The sequence below is a fragment of the Tenrec ecaudatus genome, chromosome 12 (assembly GCF_050624435.1).
Source record: "Tenrec ecaudatus isolate mTenEca1 chromosome 12, mTenEca1.hap1, whole genome shotgun sequence".
Classification (NCBI taxonomy): Eukaryota; Metazoa; Chordata; class Mammalia; order Afrosoricida; family Tenrecidae; genus Tenrec; species Tenrec ecaudatus.
The window spans coordinates 16,005,487-16,023,270 of record NC_134541.1 but is presented as its reverse complement, the minus strand read 5'-3'; the positions used below and the strand labels follow the sequence as shown (position 1 = coordinate 16,023,270).

General features: G+C 53.7%; 1 protein-coding gene across 2 annotated transcripts in view; it reads right to left on the bottom strand.

Annotated features, from left to right (window-relative positions):
* Nucleotides 1–12,723, bottom strand: part of ELMO2 (engulfment and cell motility 2) — a 39,480-nt gene extending 26,757 nt beyond the window's left edge. Inside the window, exons 1-4 of one of the 2 annotated variants that reach the window (XM_075528665.1) lie at nt 12,639–12,723; nt 1,299–1,431; nt 775–815; nt 276–348 (exon numbers count right to left, since the gene is read on the bottom strand). In XM_075528665.1, the coding sequence (XP_075384780.1) occupies nt 276–348; nt 775–815; nt 1,299–1,376 (192 nt within the window). In that variant the 5' untranslated portion in view covers nt 1,377–1,431; nt 12,639–12,723. The remainder of the gene's footprint in view (nt 1–275; nt 349–774; nt 816–1,298; nt 1,432–12,638) is intronic. The other variant, XM_075528666.1, reaches the window with a different exon arrangement.
* Nucleotides 12,724–17,784: the final 5,061 nt, after the last annotated feature.

The window sequence follows — 17,784 nt, the reverse complement described above, 5'->3', positions numbered from 1 at the left end:
CTTTGTCCAGGTTACGGCAGCCGCACGGAGGATCCCGTTAGGCCTCCTCTCCTTCTTGTTGGTTGGCAAAGAGGTTCCCAGGCTCTTGGGGTGGAGGGCAGGGGTGGGAACCAATTCTTCCAGCTACCAGGGAATAAGGGAACCCCCCCCCACCCATCTGGCCCAGGGGCAGCTCTTCAGCCACACCCAGGCCGGGAGCTGCCTGGGAACAAGTCTGTCTCCTGCGAGGCTCCCCCAAAGCAGGGCTCCAGAGGCTCTTGCACCTCAGTGCTAACCTGTTCAGTGATGTAGAGCTGGGGGCCGTCTGCATAGCGGAGGGTGTAGTACTCCGGGTTTGGCAATGACCACCTGTGCATAAGGACACATACAGCCCCGTTCAGCCATTCTCCCTGGCCTCCTCCAGAGCTGCCGCTGGGTCCTTATCAGCAGGGCTGCTCAAAGGAGGGGGACTCCAAGGGTGAGTATGGGGGGTCAGGCTGTGATGCTGAAACAAGAGCCAGCCGCCTGTGGCACCGATTACCACCACCAAAGGACGTGTGGACAACCAAGTGTGGGACTCGGCTCTTAGCAGGACTTCGTGTAGGTCACGGTCATTCCTGAACTTACAAAACAAATATTTATAGGAGGTCTTACGGTCACCCTTGTCAACCACACTTCTGAAGACCCCGCTCCACACACAGAAACCCCTACCGGGGACCTGAGCAAAGGGAAGGACCGTTACAAGCCCCTCTAGTCTTGAGCTGCCTTGTCCAAAGACAGGCCGTTCCAACCTACCCATCACAAACTTCCTTGATGATGGCTGTCAGGGGTTGTTTCTGAAAGAGAGAGAGGGTGGGGGGGAGTTCTGTGATTACTCAGGCCCAGCCAGGTGCGGACACGAGGGGCTGCCCGGGACAGCTCCTGCTGAAGAGGAAGCCTTGCCCAAGCCCTGTGGGGGCCCTTCCCCGGGGTGACTGCCCAAAGCTCAGCTTCCCCTTGCTGCTCTCCCGCCTCGTGCAGTGGTCCTGGTCCTGGGGACATCCCTCCTTTACAGGCTTCCTGGGCCCAGTTGCACGAGACAGAGCACTTGGGGTGCTGCAGGAGGCACCTTCGCAGAAGGTGCGCGGTTTCTGATGAGGCTTCTCCATACCCTTTCAAACTTCCCAATCGTGCAAAAGTTTCCCTTAAAGCACTTGTTGCTTTCTTTTTAAAAACATGGGTTTTCCCTTCCTCGCTGTCAACAACTGGGGGAGGGGGCAGCCCTCGATCACTGGTCTAAGTACCAATGGAGAACCCCTCCCCTCATGTCAGCAGCTTACCTGGTCGATTTCCAGGAGCTGAGCGTTGGCACCGGGCCACTCGATGGCCACTTTGACGATGTCTGAGGGTGGCGGCATGGCCGTTTCCGAAGAGCCCTACCTCTCCAAGACACACGCACGCAAACGACGGTGCCTGCGGAGAAAGGGAAAAGTCGTCCTTCTCCACGAGCGTCTGGTGATGGGGCCTGGCAGAGGGACGGAGGGAACGCCTCAGTTTGACCCCGCAGGATCACGACTCAGCGGACAAACCCATCTGTCATCGGGAGCTTGGCCAGTGGCACGACCTGACAATGCGACACTTCAGGTCAGGAGACTTCGACGGGGAGGGGAGCCTACTACTAACCGTCTGGGGCCCCGGGAGAGAAGGATATGCAGGCACGGACTTCCCTGGGCTGAGCGGCTCAGGAGGGGGCCAGCTCCCGTCTCTTCTGCACACCGCACTGTGGGCACTTGCCTTCTCCCCACTCCTTGCGGCCCGCCCTCCTCCCCAAGACAGCAAGAGGAGCCTCCTCTGTGTAGGAGGACGCAGGCTCAGAAATGGGGAAGAGAACTGGGGCAGGAAGTGCTATTTTAGTCCCCAGGGCAAAGGGTGGGCAGGCCAGGGGCCACCACACAAAGGGCCTCCAGAGGAGGACAAGGCTCTGCAAGTCCCCGCCCCCCCCCCCCACTACTCTCCCAAATAAAGAGAAATAAATCACTGAGGGCCAGTCTGGAAGATGGGCCCATGTGACCGGTATCCTAGGCAACCCTGCTAGCTCAGTGGTATTCCAAGCAGTCGCTCAAGCCTTCTCTCCAAGGTCTGATGAAGGGCAGCCACTGCACTGATGGATTAACGCAATGTATATTTACACTCCTAGCCTACAGGCCCAGCAAAGACCTCTGGCTGGATGAAAAAGCCCCTTGCCCTCCTCTCATGCCTGCAGATGCGCCTCTCTGGGCATATGTAGCTGGGCCGCGGCTCAGCTGTTATGCGTGTAGGCTATCAATTTTCGGTCCAAATACAGAAGCCAGTTCCTACAGCCGGGTAAGTATGGCACAGAGCTCGCTGGGGGAAAGGGGACAAGCTCCCTGTCCTGGCACACCCATAAGCCTCAGAAGGAGGGACGCCATCGCTCACATTTGCTGACCAGCAAGGGCTGCTTCAGGAGGCCACTGCCAAATGCTAGCCCCCAGAACGTGGTCATGGGTCTCCAGAGGGCTCCCTGAGGAGCAGAGTCACGCTGCTGCTGCCACCACTTGAAACAGACACACGGAAGTGCTGAGTCGGGTTAAGTGGCCCAAGTTCACCCCGTTCCCAAGCCAGGAAGGGGACTGGGGCCCATTTTCCGTGCCTGCTGTCGCAGGAGTGGCATGACAGCCCCTCAAACATCCACAGCCCAGCAGCTCCAGGCAGGACGGTCACCTGATGAATTTTATGTGTCTGGAAACCCAACAGAGAGCCCTGTAGGCTCTCGGGTTAAGCATTGGGCTACTAACCACAAGGTCAGCGGATCAAACACAGGAGTTGTTCCTTGGGAGAAAGATGAGGTTTTCTGCTCCTGTAAAGATTTAGAGCCTCAGAAACCCAAAGGGCAGTTCTACCCAGTCTCATAGGGTCTCTAGGAGTCAGGGTCAACTTCATGGCAGTGAATTTAGTTGGTTTTCTTACCTTTCTGGTGTTTTGTTGTTGTTGTTTTTTTTTGTAGGGTGGGGCGAGGGGTTAGTGGTGGATGTCCGTAAGGTTTGGGGGGCTGGCTGAGCAGAACTTTGGACTTAGGTTTCCTAAGCCTCCCCTTCCCAACCCTTGGGTCAAGGCTCACTCTTCGCCCATCCTGAGCAAAACTCTCTCCTTTGCTCCTGAAGGCAGGGGCCTCAAGTGGGTGCTTGGGACTGACGGGTCTGGTGAGGCGGTAAAGAGGACACCTCTGGCCCTGCCACCATCAAGGCTGGGGAAGGTCCCAAACCCAGCAGGACTAAAACCCAGTGGTACCACACGGTTTAAAGTCTACAGTAGAGTATCTGATTGGTCGCAGATTTTAAAGACTAGAATCCTCTGAGAACAACTCTGGGCAAGGTACCTGCTGCTGCTCATAACAACCATCAGGTTCTACACATCAACACATTATGATGACCAGGTACTATTAAGCCTGAGACACGCTACTCTGTCTGGAAGTGATTCTTTAATGTGTTTTATGGACAGACAGGCAGACTATGTGCTATACACTAGGGCAAACATTTGACTAAAGGTTGGGCTATGAACCACACCGAACTGTTCTGGCGTACGTCCAAATTAGGGTTAACGACAGCTCCACCAATGAAACAAACTTGCTGCCACCAAGTCAGTGAGAACAGAACTCGCTCTTCATCTGGGACCCGCCTGTGTTTTGATCACCCCAGGAAACTCCCTCACACCTGAGCCTTTCAAGGGACACCATCTTCTAACTTCCATCATCACAGGGCAGCAGTCTTGGTACTTTTAGGATTTCCAAGAGACAGAATCGGCACCGTGTGGCTTTATTTATTTGCCCGCCACAATGAGATCCGCAGTTTTAGATCTCTGGTCTCTTCTTTTACAAGTAGATGGCAGTGTACACAGAAAGAGCAGTGGGCTAGAGGGATTTTCTTCCTACCAGAATTAGAACCAGGAGGGACTCGACCCTTCTTCTAAGTAGGGTCACTAAGTCTCTGGTTGGCAGTGGACATGTTCCTTTTACCGGAGTCTCAGCCTCCTGCTGCTGCAGGCTGTGAGCGCTGAGCTCCAGCAAGTGGAAGGTGCCTTCTAGCTTCAAGGTCCTGACTCTGGCATGGACTTACGGACGTTTCAAGGAGTCCGGACCATCTTAGAGTTCTCATTTTGCTGAAGTGATCCTGCAACAAACAATCTTTTTTTGGTGGTTGGCGGGGGGTGGGGTGGGGGGTTGTCTGGGATCCTTTCTGGAGACTATCTGTGGAGATAAACCACACGTGTTGTTGCGGAGTTGATTCCACGCCTGGTGCCACTGGAGCGGTGGGGAGTGGGTTTGTGTACCCTCGATTGTGACTTCAATCGTGTGGCATTTCCTTGGCTGATCATCTCTACCACATTTAGCCCTGAATGACTCTTGGCAACTTCCCAAAATTCATATCCATTTTTAAGCATGGGGATCTGCAACTACCAGGACTATCCAAGAGATCATCAGTCCTCCCACTCCCCACCCTCTCTCAGTGACTATCCTTCCCCACGGGGGCCAAGAAGCCAGATCTGTACCAGGGAGGCCCAGCCCTGCCACAGCTGATAGTCAGAGACCAAGAGCGTCGGCGGACAGTGGGCCCTGGAGCTGTGAGGCCATGCTAGTGCTGGAGCGGGTGCCACGCGAGTCAGAGCCACTCAGAGCCACCCAGATGGAGAAGTGAAAGTCGGCAGTCTTGCAGAAGGCTGAAGAAAGAATCCAGAAATGGGCGGACCAGTGGAGACAGAAGCTGCAAAGTCCCAGAAAGAGAGGGAAACACCGCCGCTGACTGCCTGGTGACCTTCCAGATCCCATGGTTGTACTTCCTGCACACGGGGGCCAAGAAATCCCCCTGACCCTTGCCAACAGAATGCCTTCCCATAGAGCGGGCCGGCACTTCGGCTTATTGCAAGGAAACCCAGCCTGCGGCAGAGACACCAGATCTGGAAAGAACTGCTGGGGAGGTCTGAGCAGACGGTGGCGTCTCTGGCCGAGTGGATGAGGAGCAGGGCCCAGTTGGCTAAGTCTGATGCATATAAAACGAATCACTTACACGACTTGGTAGGAATCACTTGGTATAGCACAGTCCCGTGGGGCAGTCTCTTTGGCGTGCGCGGCTTATGCATTATTTTAGGGGAATAATGTGAAGTGAGGCAAATGCAGCTCACGTGGGCTTGGGAACTTGTGTTCCCTCTACCTTCCACCACCACACCAAAACAGATTCACTGCCAGCCAGCTGATGCCAACTCACAATAGCCCCATAGAACACACTAGAACTGCCCCTAAGGGTTTCCAAGATTGTCACTCTTCATGAAAGTAGAAAGCCTCCTCTCTCTCCTGTGGGGCGGCTGGTTGCTTTGAACTGCTGGCCTTGTGATTTGCAGCACATGGTACAACCCACTTCACCACCAGGGCTCCTTCCCGCCTCCGCAAATACAAAGAAATTGCACATCAGATCAGGGTCTCTACGTCTGGGTCTTCTGACCCCAACACCAGTTCTACTTTGTGCATGACAAGGATGAGATTAACAGTTAACATTTACATACACAAAAAGTACCAGGCCCTATTCTGAGTGCTTTACCCATATTGGTTCATTTCGTCCACAGAGCCACCCCGTGTGGCTACGCTATCAGAACCACTTCATAGATGAGAAAGCTGAGGCACCGGAAGGACAAAGGAGCGTGCCCAGTGTCACGTGGCCAGTAAGTGGTACAGCAGGAATTTGATCCCAGGTGCTGGGAGTTCTCCGAAAGCCACGGGAAAGCAGGGTGGGCAGCCCCACAGCAAGGGCTCTGCAGAGCCTGGGAGCTGAGGTCAGGGGGCAGCGAGAGTGCACCTGTCTCGCTGGGAAATCAGACCCAGTACCTCTGACTCCCGGTCAAGGAAAGGAAAAACAGAGCCCTTCTCCTCACAGTGAGAAGCCAGGGAGGACGGAGAATGGAAGCTGCAGGTAACACTCCTGGGGGGCAAGACCTCCTTGGAGGGAGGGAATCCTTCCAGCACACGCCTGCTTACTCTCTTCCATCTCATTTGAGAAAGCGAGTGGGAATTAGGTCGAAGCAATTCAAAAACACTGCAAAATTCTCAGGGTTATAAATAGCCCTTGCTCCAACACTCAGTGGTGCTGGAGCAACAGAGCATGGCCAGACTGCAGGAGTAGGGGGGCTCCCCATCCAGGGCCAGGGCCAGAGGGGCGGTGTGGCCCGCCCAGTTCCCCAGCCCTCCCCCATCACACCCTCTAGAGAGCATGGCACAGGTACAAAGACAATCTGTACCACTCCAAAGGCGACCACGTGGGAGAGCCGCACGCGGACTGTCAAAAGGCCAGAGGATGGGAGCCAGGTCTTTTGGAGGCAAAGCTGGGAAACAAGGAAAAGTGGCCCAGTGGGAGGCTCCCTCCTTGCCTTCTGGAGAGGGGCTCCCTTGGAGCTTGCCAATCACCCAGAGCCTGCTGGAGGCGCTGGGTCTGACAGCAGGGGTTGAGGAGTCCTTTCCCAGAAAGGATGTGAAAGCAGAGCCTTTCCCAGGATGCAGGAATTCAGAAAGGAGCCCACCGGCCAGCCAGCAGCTCGGCTCCCCTCCGCACCCCCTTCCGGTTGTCGGCAGAGGGTGGCTGTGTGCTTTCTGTTCTGTTTTTGCTTTTGCTTTCGTGGGGGAGGCCTGGGACAGTTTGGTTTCTGTATTTCCGGCCAGAGAAACAGCCCCTCCAGGAAGGCAACTCGAGGTCACGCACACCATCTCCAGAGTGGAGGCTTTCCTGGGAAACCCCCTAGGAGCAGAGACTCAACTTCCCCTAGTGCAGACCACAGGTGAGGGAGGCCCTGAAGAGGGGGCAGGGATTCAGGGTCCAACAACCCTGGGCGGGACCTTCACAAAGGGCAGCTAAAGTTTCTCCTCTTGGTGGAGGTGTGAGGTGGCTTCTTCCCCTCAGACCTACCCCAAGAAGTGCTAGGTCTCGTCTCATCCTGTCTAGAAACCCTCTGGGAGGTTGGCAGTTGCGTGCGGTGGCGTCAAGTCAGACCCATAGCAACTAGAGGGCAGAGAACTGCTCCAGTGGGTTTCTAAGGCTGCACACCCCCCCACCCACTTCCCAGGATAACACGGCCAGGCCACCCCTACCCCCACCAGAAACCCCGGCCGATTGAATCACTGACCTTTGGGTTAGCAGCCAAGTGCTTAAGCACTGCGCCACCAGGGTTCCTTTAGACACCATCTACAGAGAGCTGCCCAGCCGTACGGCAGAGGGCCTTGAGAAGATGGACCTACTCCAGTTCCAGCCTGGCTTTAGGACCGCCTCCTGCCAGTCCTCGTGTGCAGACCCTACCCAACCCCGGCCACCATGATCCCCCACACCCTGCCCTCCTGAGTCTGGGCCTTCTTCGCACTCCAGCTGCAAACGGTTACTTTGAGGCCCCCTCAGACATTCTTCTCACCTCCGGCAAGATTACCTGCACCCTCATCCGCATTCCCGCGGCCTCTTATTCCATGCCTTCCCAGCTCTGCCGACCCACAGTTCCCTTCCCGGGCTGCTCAGTGCCATCTGTACCCCAGGAGCACTGCCCAGGTGACCGAATCAGAATCTGCCTACGAAGGCACCCCCACCCAGGTAAAGTCTGAGAGGTGGGTTCGAGACCAGAATGTCTCCATGCTGGTTGTGCCCCCAGGGGATCCGAACCCACAGCCAGGGGTGGGCCACAGCTCCTGAGGACAGGGGCTCCCCAAGCCAGGCTCATGTGTGCCCAACACACAGCTGTCCGCTGAATTCCACACCCAAGCCCCCTTCAGCAAGTCCCCAGCCCTGTCCTTGAAAGAGACTAACAATATGACCAACAGAGAATTCCACCTTGCCTAGGGCTTCTCAAGCTCTTTGTTTCAACAATGGAGCCTGGTGGCGCAGCGGTTATGAGTTGGGCTGCATCTGTGAGGTTGGCAGTTCAAAACCACTAGCCACTCTGAGGGAGAAAGAAAGGGCTTGCTACTCTCGGAAAGTGTTAGTTTCAGAAACCTAGAGGGGGCAGTGCTACCGTCCTATTGGGTCACATCGATCCGATCAATGGCCGTGAGCTTGCGTTTTGAGTTGTCTCAATGAGATTAGAAGGCGTCAGTGCATACAGGACATGGAGAGTCCAATTACAAGAAGCAAGCAGATGTGCTCCCTTCCACAACCATGGGAGGCTGCCGGGGGGTTCGAGTCACCAACCTTTGGGCTAGCAGCGGAGTGCTTAACCACTGCACCACCAGGGCTCCTTCTGAAGGTTAGCTTTCTATAGCGCTTCCGCAGAAGTACCTGGCAGAATCCCTATGTAGGAAGGAGCGAAAACAGTGCAGCCCGGCTTCCTGGGTAGGAAACACCGCCCAGCCTGCCAGGTTGAGGTAGGCCAACGACAAAACGAGAGTGTGCCTGAAGACGACGGGGGAAGAAGATCAATACAGAAGGAGTCCACTGCTCCCGGGGGGCTGTGTTATGATGACAGGGTCCTAGCTGAAGAGCCCTGGAGAGTTTGAGAGTCAGTTCTAGTGCACAGAATACGCCCTTAACAAATTTTTGCTCAGAGAAGACCATGCTTAAGGGAGAAATAAAATCCAATGTCTCCGGCAGCCTGCCCCCTCAGTACATAAGCCAAGCAGCCTCTGGGTAGTGTCTGCAGTGAGCTACACAGCCGGGACACTCACTCACTCACCCACTGCTATCTAGTCCATGCTGACTCATACTGACCCTAGAAGACTGGGTGGAAATGTCCCTGTGGGTTTCCGAGAATGTAACTCTTTATGGGAGTGGCTGGTGATTTTGAACTGCTGATCTTGCAGTTAGCACAATGCATATCCACTACACCATGGGGGCTCTAGCCTAACAGAGTTCCAATCCAACACAGTAAGGTATTGTCAGGTGGCTAAGCCACGCCAGCCCCTTTACCACCTCTGGCACACCACCAACTCGGGTCACGCTCCGTGAGCTCGTCGTGTCTTCGTAAACACACTGCAAACATCCTGAAGATGAAGGCTGACTGCCGCTCAGATTCCCAGAGCAGCTCAAATGCAGATCCTTCACGAGCAAGTGAACTCACCGGCCAGGCTGTCAACTCAGCCCTGAGACAGGACTCCAGGGTGTCGAAGTCTCCTCCCGAGATCCTGGGGTGCTCTCGGGAAGACTCCAGGCTGAGTTCGTGCCGGCGGGACTCAGGGATGCAGAGTGGCTCACAGAGCCAACAGGCTGCCTTGCAGGGCTCGCTTCAATCTTGCCAAATACTCTCATCCCTACACCAGCTGGACAGGTCCTGATGGGTCCAGACATTACAGCTTCTGCAGGAAATGAACTAGAACCTGCCCTAGACTAATGCCAATGCTTTTCAGAAGTGTGGGCCCAAACTTCCCTGGCACCCCCAAACTTCCCTGGCACCTCCAGTGGTGGCATGGGACCAGGAAAGACCAGGCTGTGAGGATTAGCAGGGAGAAGGCTTAATTCTGCCTCCTTCACTCACAAACTCTAGGGTAGTTCCTAACAGGTAATGTGACTGTTAGCTTTACTTTTGCTATAAGGGAGCTGCAGGTAGTACTATCACGCCCAAACCCAAACTTACTGTCATCAAACTGATTCTGACTCATCCTGACCGGAGAGGACAAGGTGTCCACAGGGTGCCCCGGGCTGCAAACCTTCACAGACGCAGACTGCTGCATTTTGCTCTCACAGAGTTGCTGGTGGGTTTGAACTACAGAGTTTTCCTTTTAGCATCTGCATGCTTAACCTCTGCACTACCAGGGCTCCTTTTCAAAATAACCATGACCTCAAAAGCCCCCAGAAGCAATTAAGTGCAAGGGGGCATATACAAGGGAGGCGCTACAACTCAATGTGCTGAAAACCCACAACTGGACAGAGAGGACAACGGCATGATAAACAGAAAAGGTTGAAGTTGTCGAGGATTTCACGTTGCTTGGATTCACAATCAATGCTCATCGAAGAAGCGGTCAAGAAATCAAACCACAAATCTGCTGCACAGGAGCAAAGCAGGCCCGACCCAGACCATGGTACCTGTATTCGCCGCCTACGCATGTGGAAGTTGGACACTGAATACAGGCCGCACAAGAATCGATGCATTTGAATGGTGGTGCTGGAGAAGAACACCGAAAGAACCACGGGTAGCCAAAAGAATACACCAATCTGCCTTGGAAGAAATATAGCCAGAATGATCCTTGGAAGCAAGGATGGTGAGACCGTCTGTCAGGAGTGGCCAGCCCGGGAGGAGGCCATTGTGCTTGGTAAGGTAGAGGGCAGTGACAAGGAGGAAGACCCTCAAGGAGATGGGTTAATGGCACAGTGGCTGCAGCACTGGGCTCAAACTGACTGTGAGAACAGCGCAGGACCAGATGGTGTTTCCTTCTGTTGTCCCCAGGCGGCTGGAAGCCGAAGCCTAGCAACGACAATAACAGCAGACACGTGTGAGGGTTAGGTGTGAGGCTGCTACCCTCAAGGCCAGCAGATCAAACCCACCAACAACTGCCAGGGAAACACTAGAATGCTGTCTGTTCCCATAAGGATTCACGCTCATAGTCTTGATGACTCCGGATCTACTCCGTAGCAATGGATTGGGGTTGGGTTTGGATACATGTGAAGGGGCTCTGGTGGTCCAGGGGTGCAGTGCTTGGACACTAGCGAAAAGGCCAGAGCTTTGACCACCCCCCAACTCGAGCCACTCAAACAGGAGAAAAGACTTTGCAAGCTGATCCCATAAAGCCTCCAGCCTGGGAGACCTCAGGAAGCAGTTCTACCCTGTCATAGAGGGTCACTGGGACTCAGAATTGACCCACAGACAAACTACAGTACTCATGGGGGTTGGGGTCATGACACCTAGATGTAGTCAGTGCCAACCAAGACAGGCTGGCAGTGAAAAATGCACACAGGATCCCAAGGACAACAAAGGGGAAAATACAGACACGGTACAACCGCTTATTAAAAATGTGCGTACGCTGATCCTATGTCGAAATAAAAGAATGGGGGGCACACTTGGCTAAGTGAAACATATGATGCAGATTAAGGCACCCTGGTGGCCCTGTGAGTTAGGTGTCAGGTTGCTGGTCTCAAAGTTGGCAGTTCAAACCCATTAGCAGCCCTAAGGGGGGAAGGGTTATAGTACTATGAGTCAGAATCAACTTGATGGCAGCAGGTTTGGTGTTTTTGTTTATTTTAAAATTACTATTAAAATTAACTTCACCTGCTTGTTTGTCTTTTCACACGTGGCTTGCATGATATTTCTACTGGGCAACATCACTCGGGCATACTCCCGGCACACAAAAAGTACTGCTGATATTGGCTCCCTTTCCACCCTGGGCGGGCATCAGGGACCGCCATTCCCAGGCCCTTCTTCATGTGGCCTCCGAGTTCTCCACTCATCCATTTGGTACAGCGGCTCTCAACCTGTGGGTCGCAACCCCTTTGGGGGTCGCCCGACCCTTTCACAGGGGTCACCCGACTCATAACTAGCAAAATGAGTGATGAAGTAGCAATGAAAATGTTATGGTTGGGGCGGGGGATCACCACCACACGAGGAACTGGATGAAAGGGTCACGGCATGAGGCAGATTGAGCACCTCTGATTTAGTGCATATTTACAGTGCCCAGCCCTGTGCGCGGCAATGGTGCCACATGGGCACCGTCTTCCCCCTGGAGAGCTGGTCCTCTGGTGAGATGGGCAGAAATGGATACTCAAATAAATGTAAAACTGCAGCTGGGTGAGAGGTGTGTGAAGAAGTACCCTAGGGTGATGACATTGGGGAAATGACTTGGAGAGTCGGGGAGCAGGGGAAGTGATGCTTGAGCAAAGATGGGGAGGATGGAGAGTTGGCTTGGCTTGGTCAACCCAGTCCAGCCCAGCCCTGGGAGAAGTAGGAATCGTTCACTCCCAAGATCTTGATCTGGGGAAGGAACCCCAAAGGAGCCAGTGGAAGGAAGGTAGGAACACTGAACAAGTGGTGCTATAAGGGGTTTGTGGCAGTCCTGGCGGAGCAGCTGATGGTCCGGACTGGTGAGGCCCTGGAGCCGGCCCTGCAGGGGTGGGGCTGTTTTAAGCAGTAGGGTGTCCAGGGCTCTGAAAAGGGCCCTGTGGCCACAACGCAGGCGTGGGACAGTGGCTTATGGTCAGGCCAGTGCGGATGCTGCAACTGTGCAGGCGACAGCTGACATTAGGGTGTACGGGGAATGGATGCTTTGGGGGCTCCGGGGCCAGCCGGGTCATGTGGGCAGGCGATGGACAGTGGCGAAGGAGGCGAGGTCAGGAGAGAATGTGGTCTCTGGCTCCTCCAGACCCCTTCCCATTCTCTCCTCCTCCCAGTGCCTCGACGCCCCTCCACCCTCCACGCCGGCCCGGCCTGGCCCAGCCCCGGCTAGGCCCGCCCGGCTGCCCCCCAACCTCCCGACACCCCTTCCCCGCCTGGGATCCGGGCTCAGCTCCCGCCCGAGCTCCGGCTGCGACCCCCTGGGGGCCCGTGGAACGGGCGCGGTCCACTCAGGCCTCTCCAGTCCCTCAGTCCCAGGGCAGAGGCAGGCCCCGGCCCCTGGCCTCCCTCCCAGCCCGGCCTCTTCTTCTTCCTCCGCCGCCTCTTGGACCCCGCTCCCCTTCCATTCCCGCCGAGCCCGGGCCCCAGACGTGCCCCTCACTCACCAGGATGCCCACCTAGGCCCAGCTCCCGCGCCCGGGTCTCGCCGCCGCGGCTCCTCCAGCCTCTGCCCGCCCCGCCTTCCCGGGGCCCCGCCCCTCGAGGCCGTTCCGGGCTCCTATTGCTCTGTTTCCCCGTCACGCCGAGATGTCTTTGTTCAATTGGGTTGTTTGCCTGTCACTCATAGGAGGGCGGGCCTAGCCGGGGAAACCGCGGGCGGTCTCCGCCCCTCCCCTGGAGGTCTCTTAAAGAAACAGGAGGCCTTTTCCCTCCGTCTATGAGGTTTGGTGGAACGTGCTTTCTCAGTCAACCCAAGAGGCAGCAGGATTGTTATTTTTTAACTTTTTTTTTTTGGCACACCCCAGAAGAGAAGGAAAAGAGTTGGACTCCTTGTGACAACTCAAAAGGTGTTGAGAACTAATCTGTACTCCAGTTCTCAGGGATTATTTCACAACAGGGATACCTCAACAGCAGCGAGAGCTGCGGTTTGGGGAACTGAGTGGGAGGTGACAGTCGTGTCAGAGGCTGTGAGCACCAAGATGGAGCTAATTATAGAGGTACCCAGGGCTGACCGTGGGCGCTGAGCAGAGGCAGCGGGGTACAGCTCAGCTGCTCTGTTGGTGGAGATCTGTGGGTGGTGGCTTGCGTCACGGCACCTGCGGATCCAAACACGGCCAAGGACTCACTCGTGCTAGCTGTCTCCCTCGATGCTCACAGGGACCTTGTGCAGATCCCACGCTGCAGGGGGGAGAAGTGAGGTCCAACATCGCCCAGCTGGAGATGGGCAGAGCCCGGGCTGCAGCCCTTTTCTGTTTGATGCCAAAGTTTCTCCTTTACCCATCTCCCACATCCTTACAACAATGCTTGGAGGTCTTCCTCTTCTTTTTACAGATAAAGAAAGAAATACACTGCAAAGAGACTAAAGAGAGTAAAGGAGCCCTGGTGGCAGAGGGGGCTAGGCAGTGGGCTGCCAACTGCAAGGTCAGCTTTTCAAGCCCACCAGGGGCTGCACAGGATAAAGTTGAGGCTTTCAGCTCCGTAAAAAGGTAGGTATAAGCCCAAATCGACTCAATGGTAGTCCTAACATGGAACCTTGCCAGAACTGTCAGGGGAGCATTGGACTACAAACTGCAAGGTTGAAAGTTCAAACCCACCAGTCACTCTGCAGAAGAAAGCTGCAGCTGTCTGCACCTCTATAGATTTACAATCTGGGAAGCCCTATACGGGTTCCTCTGAGCCTTCCTCTGGGGCAGTTCCACTCTGTCATGCCACGCTTCTGTGGGTTGGCATCAACAACCACCATTTCTTCACGAGTCACTGCAGTCTGCCGGGTCTCTGGGACACCCAGATGGCTTTGGAATACCATGAGTGACATCACTTTGATGGCAGTGGGTTTAGAATGGAGAAGCTGTTGAATACGTGTTCTTTTATATGATTCTTAACACCTAGGGGTTGGAGATGACTTTATGTCAGGCTAACTTTAACGGTGAGTGCCAAGGGGCTTGGGAGCTTAGGCAAACTCACTGCCATTGAGTGATACCAACTGATAATGGCACTACGGAGAGGGCAGAACTGCCCATGTGAGTTTCCGAGGCTGTCACTCGTTACAAGGCTAGAAAGCCCTGTCGTTCTCCCTCGGAGTGGCTGGTGGTTTCAAACTGCTGACCTTGTAGGCTGCAGCTCCACTCTTAACCACTACACCACCGCCACCAGAGCTGAAGGTTCCATAACAGTTGGAGTGGCTCTAACTCTCCCAGGGGTCCATGGACTTTCCATAACGGGCCACATAGAAAGACCTTTGACTTTGCAGGCCACTCAGCTTCTGTCACAACTGCTCGACTCTGCTGTTCGAGTGGGGAAGCGGCGACAGTGAATGTACACTAATTAGCATGGTGCGTTCCAAGAAAGTTTTATTTACAAAAACAGGCGATGGCCTTTCGTGGGGTACAGCTCAGCTGCTCTGTTGGTGGAGATCTGTGGGTGGTGGCTTGCATCACGGCACCTGCGGATCCAAACACGGCCAAGGACTCACTCGTGCTAGCTGTCTCCCTCAATGCTCACTGGGACCTTGTGCAGATCCCACGCTGCAGGGGGGAGAAGTGAGGTCCAACATCGACCAGCTGGAGATGGGCAGAGCACCTCACTGGATCCAAGCACCTTTTGTATGCCAGTGCCTGTGAGAGCCACAAAACCACCTTACTGTTTCTGGTGTGATTGTTGCTGAATATGCTTTCCCGTGCTCTTCTGATCACCCTCGCCGTTTCACAGAGGAGGAACCCGGTGCAAGACAAATTGTGCGGAAGCCAGTTTGGAAAATGGAGCTGCTAGAAAGTTCAGCTGGAGTCAGAAGAGGACACGAAATGAGGGCTATCATTGCTGATGTCGCACAGATCTTGACAGAAAGCAGTGAGTACCAGAAAGCGGTTTACTGCTGTTTTATTGACGAGGCCAAGGCATTGGACTACCTGAATCATAACAAATGATGGGTAACATTGTGAGGAATGAGGATTCCAGAACACTCCGTTGTGTTCGTGAAGAACACGTGCATCGGCCAAGAGGTGGCAGTTGTTTGAACAGGACAAGGGAACATAGCCTGGTTTAAAATCAGAAAGGACTGTAATCTGTCAGGGTCGTATCCTTTCACCATCCTTAATCTCTGTGCTGCACAAAGAATTCGAGAAGCTGGACCCTGTGAAGAATGAGGCATCAGGCTTGGAAGAGGGCTCGTTAACAACCTGCAGTCTGCAGATGGCACCACCTTGCTGGCTGCACGCGAAGAAAACTTGAAGCACTTGCTGATGAAGATCGAAGACTCCAGCCTTCATGAATGACACCTCACGATCGAGAAAATAAAAACCCTCACAACTTGGCTAATAAGCTGCATTATGATAAATGGAGAAAAGATTGAAGTTGTCAAGGAATTAAGTTTGCTTGACTCCACAATCACCACCCATAGAACAGCAGTCAAGAAACCAAATCACACATTTCATTGGACAAGTCTGCTGCAAAAGACTCCTTTAAGGCATTAAAAAGCAAAGACATCACTTTCAGGACTAAGGTGCACTGACCCAATTCATGATATTTTCAACTGCCTCATATGCATGCAAGAATTGAACAACGAATCAAAAAGACTGAGGAAGGATTGATGCTTATTAATTAGGAGGTCGGTGAAGAATATCCAATGTGCCATTCCAGGAGCAGTGAGTTATTTAATGTGGCTACCAGGACATAGGACAGAGCCATGGACTTCCCAATCCCCAGAGGAACAAAAGCTGAGTGCTTTTGTGCAGGAAGCTGACTTGCAAAGTAGGGGGCTTCTGGGTACTTAATTGGGGAAGCTGGGCTTGCTGACCCACTGAGCGTAAGCTGAATGCCTTTAACTTGAGGCTCACAGCGGAGTGGTATGCCCCTCAGGCACTTATTAGCAGACCTGAAAGAACTTTGTAACATGTCTGGATAACTCCGCCCAAGCATTTCTCACTGGCATCAGCCTTGTTAACTTAACAGACCCTTCCCTCCTGACTCTTGCCTGTGAGTCCTGAGTCGCCATTGCAAGGGATGTTAAAACCCAAAGAGATAAGATAGAAACCATCAAAGAAGACGGCACCACCAGGGACTTCCAGAAGAGTGAATAAGTGTGATGGAAGAAGTACTGGCAAAAATGCTCCTTAGAAGCAAGTCTCCTTAGACACTTCACCTCGCATACTTTGGATCTGTTATTAGGAAGGACCAGTGTTTAGGGAAGGACAGTGAGCTTAGTCAAGTATAGGCTCATGGGCGCAGGCGGCATGGTTTAGGAAGACCCTCGACGTGATGGATGGATGCAGTGGCTACAGCTAAGGGCTCAATCAGAGAGGCAACCATGAGCATGATGCAGAACAGAGCCGCGTTTTGTTCCGCTGTCTGCGGGTGACATGAGTCAGAACTGACTCAACAGCACTAACAACCACCACAAGGCTTGGCAAAGTTAAGAGTTTACCTGAAGGCAACTCCTCAGGAACTAGCACTCCTATATTGCCTCCTTCATCCAAATTCCATTCTATGACTTTCCCACTATCTTATCTCTACAGGGTTCTGTGAGATTCCAGGAGATCTCAAGGGGAGGGGCAGGCCACGTTCATTTGCCCTGTCCCCTGCCCCCTATAGCTCCTTAAAAACTGTCTCTGCTCCTGTCTTCTCCATTCACCCCAGGCCATGAAAACCTTGCCTTACAGAAACCCCGAGGGAACTTATACCCACAAGCTTTAATACTGCTCAGAATGGAACTGCTGAAAAACAATCTCCATGTGGGCAGTAACTGCCCAGCTGTCCACCAAAGTCCCCTCTCACTGCCTTCCACAGTAGCATGGCTGCCCAGGGAAGCTTAGATTCTCAGTGGCACTTGCATTTAAGAACTGCGCTGATCACTACTAACTTCTTGCCTGTCTCTGTCTGTGAAAAGTGACCATGAAATTTCTAGCAAGGCCATCTAGTCAGTGGGGCCCACCTCCTTCTTGCTCCTTCTCTTTTTCATTGGACCCAGGATGGCAACCAGGCTCAAGGGGATGCCCGAGCCACACATGGAAGGGACCTGGGTCCCAGAATGAGCACCTGACTTAGAAAGCTCCCTGCTATCCTGGGATACTGAATTCATTTATTTCTACACCCACATACTTTTTATTATGAAGGGGCTTCACAAAGTTCACAGAAACATTCCATTCTCCTTTCATTCCATTTTTCCATGAACTTAAAAAAAACCCCAAACCTGTGTGTCATTGGACTGCCCAGCTGGAGCAAATGGTTAACCTGCTCTGCTGCTGAGCAGAAGCGTGGAACTTCAATGTCCACCCAGAGGCATCTCAGAAGAAAGGGGTGGCAACCTACTTCCAAGAAAGTAGGCCTTGGGGATCCCCACGAAGTTCAGTTCTACACTGCCGTGCCGGGGGCATCATGAGTTGGCATCAACTCAACAGCAGGTGAGTAGAGCCCCTTGATGAGTATATATCACAGCGGAAACTGGGCAGATCAAAACCACTTCCCAGTTAGTCTTCAGGCCCCCAGTTCGCTAATCCTGTCCCATCATCCAAATTTGAGTAACCTGCTCTGTCCTTTTGAGTCTTTGCTTTCCTCCTTACCTAGCCGAGAATGCTGGTCTTCAAGATAAGAACCTCT